Source organism: Rhipicephalus microplus, unplaced genomic scaffold (genome assembly GCF_043290135.1).
Source record: "Rhipicephalus microplus isolate Deutch F79 unplaced genomic scaffold, USDA_Rmic scaffold_49, whole genome shotgun sequence".
Taxonomy (NCBI): Eukaryota; Metazoa; Arthropoda; class Arachnida; order Ixodida; family Ixodidae; genus Rhipicephalus; species Rhipicephalus microplus.
The window spans coordinates 6,392-19,025 of NW_027464622.1; the positions used below are offsets into that span (position 1 = coordinate 6,392).

The window sequence follows — 12,634 nt, forward strand, 5'->3', positions numbered from 1 at the left end:
CCTTCTTCCAAAGTTACGAAGCTAATATGTTAGTAATCGATGCTACGTTCTTACTAGCTACGGCTGGTATGGAGGTACGACAGACTCTTCGAATACACAATTGTGTGCACACCAGGTTAGTTGAATTGATTATTCTGATGGCCATATTTTACCGAGAACATTGTAGCTGTAATGAATGCGACGAAAATGCGGGTATATATACCAATAATATAGATATGCACTATACATATAAAATCAGAATAATTGCCAATGTATTGCATCATGGTATTTAGCACTTTTTCTTGGAAAACACCTGGTTCTGTTCCACACTGCGAAATATATTATCATGAAAGACACTACGAACACACCTCCAAATTCACTGCTGAGTGTCAACGGCCGCATAAAACCACAGGTTTATGCGGCTGACATTGTCAGGAACAAAACAATGCATTGTTCCAAAAGCCAGGGAGCAATGAAATATGCCACACAGTGCATTTTTATATGAAAACATTTATTGATAACACACGTCTGTAGGCATAACTTAAGTTGCCTTTTCAAGCGATGATATTTGCCGTATGACTAGCGGCATCTGCTTTGCACTTGTCGGCAAGCCACAGAAATGTTCAAGTAGAGTGAATGTTTTTTTGTTGGCGCCACTGTACTTGACATCGAATATCCAGTATATTTCCATAAGCGCCGTCATACCTGCAATTACATCAAGCACCTCTACACTAAGCCCTTCAAAGCTCGCAACTATGTTTGTAGCTTCAGAGGCATTTTTGCCCTTCAGCGAAAGGGCAGGGTAGGTGTCCTGTAAAAAGAGTAATACATAAAATCAGCATCACTGATGAAAAGTATACTAGCTGATATAAAAAAAGGTAAAGCAAATAAGCTCACCGGTCCCTGCAGAAATCGCGGCTGCTCCTTTAGGAGCATGGGCAGCAACTCGACAATGCCAACGGCAAAGCGATCTGTTGACGAAATATTTTTAGGCACATCAAACTTTCACATATAAGGGCATTGACAGTAATACTCCTATGAAAATGACTTATAAAAGTTTGGAAATTTGGGAAAACTGGAAAAGCTGGCAAGCTTCTACACGTACATTTCTTTTCGTCACCATCCAGTGCCTCGACTTCTTCTTCAATTGCTTTCACAGCTTCCTTCGCGCAACGACGACACTTCGCAAGCTCAAAACACCGGTCTCCATACCGGTTTATAAATTCCAGGACCTTTTTTTCTAAGTTAACGCCAGTGAGAGCAATGAACTCCTCATGAAGCTAGAACGACAAAAAAATTGTACCGAATCACCAACAAATTTGCAACTATCGATAACATAAAAAAACTCATTGTTAAGTTCTCTCACATACATTTCTGCAGCAGGATCAAAACCACAGCTGTTTCTGCTCACCATTTCAGCCTTTGCCAAAGCAGGGTATTTCAGCACCACATCTGCTGTTGATGGCCTCATTTCCTTCATCCACTTCTGTCTAGATGGTCTTGTCTGCTCCATAGAATCACCGAGTTTTTGCATGTCAGGAATAGGCCGCTTGATTTCTTTCACCATGTAGTCAATATGGCTATTAATTGTAGCCTCATCATGCTGAGAAGCGACATGTTGGGAGAGATCTACAATCTAATCAGCAAAAAAAAGATGGTACTGCACAGTGAAAGATCACGACAAATGACATGAAATAGGCAGACATGAAAACTCAACTTTTTGCTAGCTCAGTTGAAGAATGTTGGCATTTTTTTGAACTGGACATGTGTAGAGAACTCAATTACAGGGTTGACTTACGTAAGAGAACTGAAGCAGTGTGTACTGATACCATCTTGCTCTGCGAGTGTGTCATAAATTATGTTAATATCAAAGTTCTCACAATGATTCTCTCCAATGTCGACCACCTCGGCACTTCACCACTTCCAAATTTACACCTTGTGAACCAGCATATCGCAAATGTGTGTGTAAAACCAGTGAACCACGCCTCCTACCTATATCAGAAGGAGTCTGAAGAGGTAACACTGATTTTAAATATTGCCAACTGCGGTGTCGGTGTTAGAATACAAGAGTTGTTGCCTTTATATGTATGTCATATATGTAAAACTTTGACCAGATATTAGTTAGTAGTGCTTGTTCTTTCATATAAAAAGAAAGTTTGAAAACTTGAAATTTCGAACCTAATATGTATCTTGCCTCCCCCCCAAAAAAAAATGTTCACCTCTAAAAAGCTTCTGGAAAAACATTGGTTTATGTATAGTTACATGGTGTAGTCAACAAATAAAGAGCAATAAGGAGCTTTTCTAATGTAGAGGACAGACAGATATTGAAGCCAAGCATAGCATATGGGCATTGTTTATGGTGGCCACTGAAAGGGCATTAATTATCGCTGGTTGGAGCTTTCACATCACATGCTCACTGAGCTGCAGTAGTTTGATTTCACCTGTCCACTTATTTCAGTACTCATGCGAGTTTAATAGTTGAATCAAAGGATTGTCAGTCACTTTCAGTGATAAGTATGGTGCAAAATGTAGAACACAATATTTAAAGCTGGAATGATGCATGATGTCAATAACAAGCTGATACCGAGCAATAAATCTACTACTTGCTAACCAAGGAGCATGGAATCAGCCAAGTCGGGAACCTAGCTACAAAATGAAGAAAAGAATGAGGAATCGAGCAACATGCCCGCGGCACTTGCTGAAACGCCGAGTTTTAAACATACAGGGACACATAGAAGTTTGATAGAGCGTTACCATCTTGACTCAAATAATAGAGCCTTGCATGAAAACTGTGAAAGTTGTTGTTTTGTTCTCCATAGGAGATAAGATGATTTTTTTGTTTACCAAATTTATTTTGTCTTATTTTGCATTTACTATACTTTAACTGTCAATATGGCCCTGAAAACTTGCCTGGCTTCTTAATGTGTTGATATGAAGAGGTTATATCGTTAAAAACATGAATAATGTTTTACTTCAGTAGCTCACACATAAAATAAGAGTGACTTCATAGTTGAGTTCTATGTACCAGTCCATTTGACGTTTCACTTACCACATGGCAGTGCCGCTTAGTATTGGTGCTTTCTTCTAAGTCTTTGCGTTTTCCGTAAGCTGCTCTCGCTGCTTGAACAGCTGGAACTGTGCACAGAGACTTCCTCATATATGCGAATTTGTATTTCAAGGAGACTTTCCATGAGTCCTGGAAACAACAATTTTTTTTATTATTTCAAATTTCCGCACAGTGGACACTGTCCTCTTTGAACATGGTCACTTTTGAAGCAAATGATTCTTTGGGAACCTTGATACACTGCTTTTAACCTGCTATGGGGCAGAAGCAGATTCAGGTGACAATACCTGGCAAATTTAGCTGTTCCTAGTAATATCAGCATATCTGTTGTATTTTAGCTTTATCTGCTCATTCCAAACTCCGGTTCCTGCATTTTATGTATGTGCTGGAGCCATGCGGCATGGCGAAGATCGTGGCATTTCAGTCGCAGAACTGAGCTTGTGTGAGCCTCTATTCAAGCTGTGATTAGAAACTACATATACCATTAGTGGTAATATTCAATCCCCAGAAGCGATGCATTACATCTGTATTTATCCTCTTAAACCGGTGTTAAAGCTTATAACCAGGGCCAGTTTTTAACTTTATTAATGCATGATATGAATATATTGGCCATGGGCACCTAGTTGATGATTATTATCAAACCCTCAAGTTAATGTCTGCCATTATCAGAGTTCGATGAAACGACTCTAAGAACATGCATGGCAATTATTCAAATGTAATAAATATGGGGTTGAAACTTCTTGAATGCTCTCCAAGAACAAAATAACTTGAAGGGCACCTGCAGTCTAGCTCACCAACATGTATGACATCCCAATAAAGTTATAGGAATGCCATTGCTTTAGTGCTTACCCAGCCTGTGCCAATAGTGTCCCTTAGCACTGGATATTCCAACACGAGAGATTTTGCAGCTGCTTCGTAGAGGCTTCCTGGATAGCTGTAAAAAAGAGCAACTTTAAAACCTGTACTGAATTAAACACATGCAAATACATGCCTATACTTACACTGTTATAGTCATGAGATGATTTGCAATCCACCCTACAATGCGGGATTTAGTGTGACTGGACACTTTTCCTGGTTGTGTCCTTTCAATCGCATCCTTAATATCTAAGGGCACAGGTGGTAGCCTATAATCATTTTCACAGCAGGCAAGCTGCTGACTAGGTGACTGCTCATTACTTTCAAGGGTCTTGGGCAGGCTACCTTCATGCACTGCTGTCACTTTGTCAGTTGTGCTGAAAACAGAGGCTAGTAAGTGATGCAGTTTTCCAAAAGCAATATTAAACTTGGCACCTGAAATTTAGGTACTGACCTGCAGCTCATTAAGAAGTTTTCACTGCACACAAGCCTGATTTTATCTTTCTCAGAGAAGACATGGCCAGCTGGTGGGTCCACAAATTCATCATGTCGGACGTTGTATACCTGAAAGAGATTCAGATGTGATGTTCAAATTCCCATAAAGTTACCTCAATAGGCACAGAACCTGAAGTAAGCAGACTACCAATGTTATATTCAATAGCACCCTAGAATCACTTTACTTGTCCTGTTTTTTTTTATTATTATCATGATGCCGTGTGTATTGTCGAGAAACCCTTAATGTATGTATTGTAAAGAGCATTGTAAATTACTCGTCTGGACATTCGGTATCAGTAAGTTCAGATTTGTGAAATAGTGACAATTAAACTTGTGAAATTTCACTGTTTCATAACATCAATTAGAAATAAACAAAAGCATTTAATGATTGCTGTACTAGCAGAAGATAATCACTGTGCTACAACGAAAAACCACACTCACAGTATCTGCTATCTATAAAATACTGTATACGCTAATGGCACAAGTCTTCATTCAATAGACCATGGAGCCTTATATTTTCGCACGTTGAAGGAATTATTAGGCTGCATTTCTTGCGTGCGCTAAGCTGAAGCAAATTTTTTAGCTCTGTTGTTATCTCTGTCGTCAAACTTTTCTTCTACAGTGTATCACAATTTAGAAATTAGAAATGGCTCTAGCCAAGTTCGTAGAGATCTCGACGTTTCGGAACCAATTCGGTATTTTCCTAAGGAGATGACTATATTGGTCATGGAAGCATCTCCCCGTCTTGTTTGACAATGGCCCCTGCTTTCTCTTTCTCTCGCGTATCGGAGGCTGTGAACGTATACAGAGGGAATTGTTCCTAACGACCGGTTCATGTTTACAGGTGTGTTCTGAATGTAACAGCATTTGAACAAGAGCCTCCTTCATAGATTCCTTTCTGTTTCAAGAACAGAAGCGATGTCGAAGTCGATCTTATGATCGTGCTTCTCATATTACTCTGCAAGAACGCTATGCTGCACTTCTATCTTCCAGACTGTTTCTGGGAAACACTTTCTCTGACCTATGTAGCTGGCTTTACCTGGCAGCTATCACCTTTACAAAAATGGCTAAAATTCAAACTGTGTTTCAACATCCAACACCACCGCTTGGCAACACCATAGTTTTTTGCAGAAGCGAAATCATGCGCTAATAAATACAGTGTTGATAGCCCATTAATGTTTCGAGTGCACACATTTCGGCAATGAAATAGCTAAATAGAGATAAAGGATCCGTCGCTATTCCATTGGTAATTTGAATACTCACACACCTAATAATTATTGATGATTTCACTACACAAAGCAACACAATATATCAAAGAATACAAAGCATTAAACACACCTAACGACACCTGCGAGACAGAAATGCCGACCGTGGGGCAAACGTACAGCATTGGTGAACAAGCATCCAGAACACAAGACTGCGCGCGCACGCACGCACGCACGCACGCACGCACACATACACACACGCACACGCACGCACGCGCACACACACGCACGCACACACACGCACGCACACACACACACACACACGCACGCACACGCACGCACACACACACACACACACACGCACACACACACACACACACACACACACACACACACACACACACACACACACACACACACACACACACACACACACACACAACACTTTACGCTAGCTTTGAGAATTTTCAGTTTCTGACGAGCATACCTGGGAGCACAGCTGGCGGTCCCCCCGCCCCTCACCCTATTGTCAATTAAGACGTAGAAGGGGGTCGCCATGTTTGCCCCACTCATTGACACAATAGGGAGAGGGGTGCTGAGTTTCAGAAGGCAGCGCAAAGTCAGCCAGGGTAGTATGCAGATATCTTTTTCAGAGGGGAGGGCACGTTTCTGATCTATAGTGGGTACCGGGCAGGTAAACGTTCATTTTGTTCTGTGTAGGCAGAGCGAAAAAAAATTTCGGGGTGGGGGGAGAGAACGTGCCCGGCGTGCAACCTTCACCCAGCCCCCCTCTTCAGAGGGGAACCCTGCGCATGCCGATGCTAACAAGCAGCTTCTGCACCCACGCTATTTTCACTATGGAAGATACATGCAGTAACCACAGAAATTAGCCTATTCCATGTCCTTCGAAATTGATAATAAGTCTTTCTTGTAGTCCAATTTTATTGATTTCATGTTTTACGTGCGGTACAAAAGTCTTACTTTTTTTTGCTGATCTCCTTACATACCTAACCTCTTAACATCCTAGCTATGCCTTTATTCGTGAACAATCTCGCTCAATTTGAACACCAGGAAACGAACTCAGCGACGGCCACTCATCTTACCAACGCCGTGTCTTGGTGCATTGCCTGCTCGATAACTGGATGACCAAGCGCGCTGCCCCACTTTCCGCTAATGAAAGTTCGTGCGTGCCTCCGAGAGACAGATCGAGTGCGCATTTTTTTTTACCATTTTCACCTCTCATCCTCTACATCTGTCATTCCCACTTCCCCATCCTCGGTGCAGTGTTGTTGAGTTGACCTCCGAAGTGAGCCACAGTTACGAGGCCACACTTATTTCTTCACTTTTTTTTTAAAACCACCCCGATAGCCGATTCGCACCATTACATTATCGCAACACAACCACTGCGAATGCCAGCAAAGGGTGGTTGCGCGCCGCCGAAGCGGAGATTAAACCTGGTTTACATCTCCCATCAGCAACTCCGAGACCACGTGCACGCTTCGCGGGCCGACAGCTCCAGTGAGAGAGCAGGGCAAGAAAAGCCCCACGCTTCGAAAAGCGCGAGCGCATGCTTGGTAAAACTGTTGAAGCACGTGCTAACAACGGAATATAATCAGTACTGTTTGGGCCACTGTCACAATGCAATTCGATGCACTTCAGGATAGAGACAACATACCTCAATCCGGCATGCTTGCAAAGAATGGCCAAAGTCTGTCGTCTTCAAGGCTTCCAAAATGTCCGCCTCCGTCGGTCCACGAGCAGAAATAATCTTCTTGCGGCCTTGAAATGACACCAAATATTGGAATTCCGGCGGCTCCATGAATACACAAGCACGTGGGCGCGGGAGGAAAGCTGCTGACACGTTCACACTGCGACAACCTGCTCTTTGCCTGGCTAGCCACCCTAGCCTGGCTCAGCTTCCGTCGATGTGTGCGCCCCCTGCCGCGTTTCAGTAATCAGCGCCTCCTGAAGGTAACTATCACAACGACGCTGTCTGTTGTTAAAATTTTGAATCTTGAAGACCATTTGGCTCTGTGCAGCGGAAATTTGTCCTGTCTGAAACCTGTAGCTGGCATGCGAAGGTAATAAAGAACATTTTATTCATTATGCCGGTCCAGTTGGGGACAGCGAGTGAGTAGAAGGGCATGAAAAGAGAACAAGTTCTCCCCCCCCTTTTTTTTTCCTGGTCTCTTCTCTCGCTTTCTTATTCCCATTTCATCTCTCCACTCTAGTCTATTATCCCCCTTCCCCAGTGAACCACTGCTCAGGTGTCGCAGTTGGCGGCAAATATTTGCGGGGTTCACTTTTCCTTTCTTTTCCGATTCTGAAAACCACTGCCCCCCCCCCCCCCCTAACGTTCGACACTGTAACGCGCCACCACCTTCCATGTTTATATAGCTTACAATTATGCGCTTAACCAGATGGACATTGGTACAAATAAGTAAGACCACCACAAAGAAGCTAACTCAATTCAATTTGTGTGCATCGAGCGCACAAATTAATTAATTTATATTAATTCTCTGCTGCATGACTCGCTCGTGTAGGCAGATGCCACGTCCGTTTTAACGTGAATTTACGACGACAGAAGTCATGTGCAGCTACCACTTCGCTCAATACTAATTAAGCAGCGGTTGTGTTATTTCAGATAGTGTGATGCAGCTCCCCACGTGTTGTTTTGAAAGGTGTGAGACACAGTTTTCAAGGCCACTCGTAAAAACAAACTGCTTCAAGCATAATGTAGGCAAAGAATTCTGTTATCTCTCGGCCATTCGATGAGAACTTGAATATGTTCTCCGAGCACGTGAATGAAGTGCTAAGATTTCATTTATCGTGGCCATTGAGTTCGTGACAAAACAATCACCGGTGTCAACATCATTTATTCTACAAGCGATATTATGTCACTTCCGCACGGTCTCACTCCGAGAGAGACTCTAATGGAGTGATTGTGTTGCATGTAGGTAATATTCACTATCAAAACCTGTGTGAGAAATTTTTTTTGTTGCTTCAAGGTCTTGTTGTTCTGTTAGGAAAGATATACATACATTGGCTGAAGGAAAGAAGTGAAAACTGAACGGCTCGTTTTTCTTTGTTCGACAGAATATTAATGAGGACTAACAGACAATGATGCCAGAGATAGTATAGGGAATGTTATTCGTAGTTATTGCAATGTAAGTTTGACGAAATAAAAGTGGACGAAAAGGTAACTTACCGCAGTCAGGGACCGAACCTTCGACACGTGCGATGCTCTAGAGCAGAAGTTGGCACAGCGACGGGCCAAATGGAAGGGGGGGGGGGGGCTTTGCGAGCAAAGGGATAATGTAAAAAAACTGTAAAATCATGTTTATTTTAAGCACGCGTCATGAGGTTCCAATTAAACATTGGTTACTAAAAAAATTGCATTTTAGGCCAAAACTGCCTGGTCCTTTAAGTATACGAAGAAATAAGGTTAGAAGGAGAGGGGGGGGTGGACGTCCTGCCGGGGCCACATATATAGTAGTGCCTCGCGGGCCGCAGGTTGCGAACCCCTGCTCTGGAGCATCGCATGCGTTATTCGAAGGTCACAGGTTTGGTCCCTACCAGCGGACTGCTATCTTTCCATGCCATTTTCTTTCTTTACATGTACATTGCAATTACTTCTAATAACACCCTCTATATATTTCTTGGAGTCATTGTCTGTTAGTTCTAATTAAAATCATGTTAGTTGACAGAATAATGGGGCGGGTGGCTGCCTTTACAAAGCTCGTCGGAGATATGACCATATATAGTTTAGCTAGACCACTGCGACGCATTTAATCAGGATGGCCCCGGCATATCGTACAATTGAATGGTATCCAGAGGACCGCTGAATCACACTAAAGAGTTCAAACATATCGGGCGCGTATGTCTTCTCGATCTGCAGTTGTCCAATTAATGTTTTATTATTCTTCTTAGAAAGTATTCCCAACCTCCGCTTCTTAAGATGGCACACTGTCTGCCATATTAAACCAGTACACTGCAGCGTCGAATCGGCATGCATATTCCATCGGCATATTTCACTAGACCAAAAAAAGTGACACTTTTTGGTTGAGATCTCGGTTTGTGCTCCGAAACACGGAGCCCAGAGTGGTCTATAGCCACTCTAGACCACTCTAAGTTACTGTGACCATTGTGCCAATAGACAACTGAGGTGGGTGTACGTGGGGCAACCGGGTTGGTGTGTAAAAATGGCTGATTGTTCGAGTTGGTGTCGGTGTGTAAACATTCGGCTAAGCGAGCATCTTAATAATTCTTCTACAAACGGCTATTCACTCAAGTCTAAACACTGTGTAAAGTAGGTACCAATAACACGTGTCACCCACTTCTCGACAAAACAAACATTTGGTATCGCCGCCGGGATCGTTGCACTCGAGAGTCGTTCAAATTTTTACATCATCACCAGACGTGGACGCAAAAGCAAACCTTTGCTACCTTTTGATGATTGTGAGCTGGAATAAGCATGGTACGTGGGCGTAATCTCGGCACCACACAAGTTGGCTGGACGGTGTCCGTGGGTCAGCCACGTTGACAGAAATGCCTGGATGCCTGAAGAAGCACACCATACCTTATGTGAAATGCGTGACGGTTGCATAAATACCGCTGTCGTGTGGGAATACGTACGTAGGCCAAACAGGACGCTGTCTCAACGACCGACTCGGGAGCATCCTTTATCTCTAAAGAATAAAAGAAATGCGTATTTACCTGCGCATGGTATAGCCTGCAGATGTGATCCTCGGCTTCGCGAGGTCAAGATAATAGGCAGAAGCAACGAAACATTAGTGCGAGCTATTGGGGGCGTTTGACATTAAGAAAAGAGGCACAGCTTACATTATTGATACGACTATTTTACTTTACCAAAACGAGCTGCAGCTTTCTGACACGCGAATGTGACCAGTGTTTACCGATTTTGACGCACGCATTCGCAGAGATTTGTAATCTGGTGGCCTGTTCTTTCAAATAAACAAAGAAGTTTATCGCACGACCTTTCTGCTCCCTCCTACTTATTTACTAGAATCTGTGTTTTTTCCAAGTTTGCGGTATTATGTACCCTACTGACGTTAAATCAAATCGCCCAACAACAATTTATACTTAGTGTTGCATATTCAGAAATTTTTCAAAAATAGTTTCCTTCGCTTTACAAGTACGTTTCATAAATGTTACTTTACTGTTTCTGTCGCATACATTTCACACAAAAAATTCAACGGTAATGTTTGCTTATAACACCCTCATCACCTGTCGAGAACGACGGGTGATGAAATTGGTCCCCCGCATTGAATATGTTCCATATTTTTGATCCCATAAATTATGCAGTTTAAAAGAAAACTGGGTTCCTTTTCGGGCTGCTTGGTGCTATATACATAAAATATGAAATACTCAATCAAATGTGATACATCCTTTTCAGATTCCTGTCGATCTCACTTCAGTTCGGTTTATTACCTTATCTCCCGTGGAATCACCCGTTTAATTTCTATAACCATGGTTAGGAGACTAATTGCGGTTATGCTTGCTGTGCAGTCCTTTAATTAATGGACTTTACTTGAAACAGAGGGACGCCAATCAAAGTAAGGAGTAAACAAATGTTTTGTTTTGTTGTTCTTAGGTGCAATATCAAGACTAACAAAGAAAAACTAGCCCTTGAAATATCCACTTCTTTTCTTCTTTTTTTTTAGCTGCAAGAAAAAATTCCACGATTCGCGTACTTTTTCTTCCTGCCGTGGGGTCGTGCCTATTCTTCATGATGAGCGAAATTATATTGAGCGCACTCGATTAGCAGCGCACCTTAAGCCGGTTGAAGTTACTGGCTGTCTCCTTGCGAAAGGGGCATGCCCTTCCTGTACCGACGTGGGTGCCGCCCGCAGCCGACCAGCCGTCTTGAAAGACGTCAGCTCCTCAGGGGAATGTGTAAAAAGTTTGTTGACTGACTGACTGTCTTGGATAGGCCAGGATTTCGCGAAAACCTGTTTAAATAAGCTGCATCTTGTTCGACGACGCCGGCATTGTGAAAATAGATGCCGTGGTCCGCGAACGTACTCTTTGTCACTGGAACTTGGGGACATCGCTCTTATGTTGCCGTAGCTTCTCAGGAAGTTCAATACTTGCCCTACGAATGAAATGTCACAATAAGCACGTGCGTGGCATGAAGTAAACCAACCCATGCGCTTTCCCTACGGGCAGCCTGTATTTCGGGCACGATGAAGGGCAGGTCCAAGAAATCCACCTGCACAGTGTACTTCCACGAAAAGCATGTCCGTCCAGTTTAGCGTGGCTTTTTCAAATCTTGAACTTGTTTTGCAAATAAACAAACGCTCGCTAATTGCAACGTATATCGTTGCAAATTTGGCGAGTGTTTGTTTATTTGCAAGACACGTATGCCCCTCGCCAGACGGTGTTTCGTCGAATCCTTCACTAGATCTTGAACTTGATTTTGAAAGAAACCGTTTCTGCATCGACCAATATTCACGGCGCTGCTAGACACGTGTAGGAATGTGTACCCTCTCGCTACCCGCAGCTAAGACGGCACATGAATTCCCGTGTAAAGGCAACTACTCCTTATCCTTATTGTCAGTGAAAATATCTCACCCTTGCCACCCACCCCCCCCCCCCTTCCTCCACGACGCCCGCCTTCCAGGTGCAGTCTAGCCCGGCCGTGCAAAAACCCTCAAAGAATGCGGAGCTTCCACGTGTTGCCGGTTCATGTTTTTCGCCCTCCGCCGTCTTGTCAACTTTTTGGTCCTAAATGGTAAGCCATGCTGGCCCAGTTCGGCTGGTGAAAACTACGGATAGAACTGCAGTTACGTCTGCCATGTAGCTACCTGTAATCATGGTGAGCCGTCGGCGTACTTAGTCCAGAATACCGCCCAGCGGCTGTACGCAAATACTGCCGCGAGTGAACATGTTACACTCATGCCCAAGATGTGCGTTCTCGTCCACGAAGCTCTGCAAAGTCGTCTGGCACATAAGAGACCATCGCCACGACAATAGATTTTCTATCATGTGCGGTGTGGATGGGTGTGCGAAAACC

The 12,634-nt window shown here is 43.3% G+C and overlaps 1 protein-coding gene across 1 annotated transcript; it reads right to left on the minus strand.

Moving 5' to 3' along the window:
* Window positions 1–469: 469 nt before the first annotated feature.
* Window positions 470–12,192, minus strand: LOC142788245 (sterile alpha motif domain-containing protein 3-like). The gene is made up of 9 exons (XM_075884840.1): window positions 7,274–12,192; window positions 4,353–4,462; window positions 4,045–4,275; window positions 3,893–3,977; window positions 3,029–3,175; window positions 1,391–1,615; window positions 1,085–1,259; window positions 877–950; window positions 470–790 (listed from the first exon to the last, which is right to left on the minus strand). The coding sequence occupies exons 1-9, from the start codon at window positions 7,415–7,417 to the stop codon at window positions 521–523; spliced, it is 1,461 nt and encodes a 486-aa protein (XP_075740955.1). The 5' UTR covers window positions 7,418–12,192; the 3' UTR covers window positions 470–520.
* Window positions 12,193–12,634: the final 442 nt, after the last annotated feature.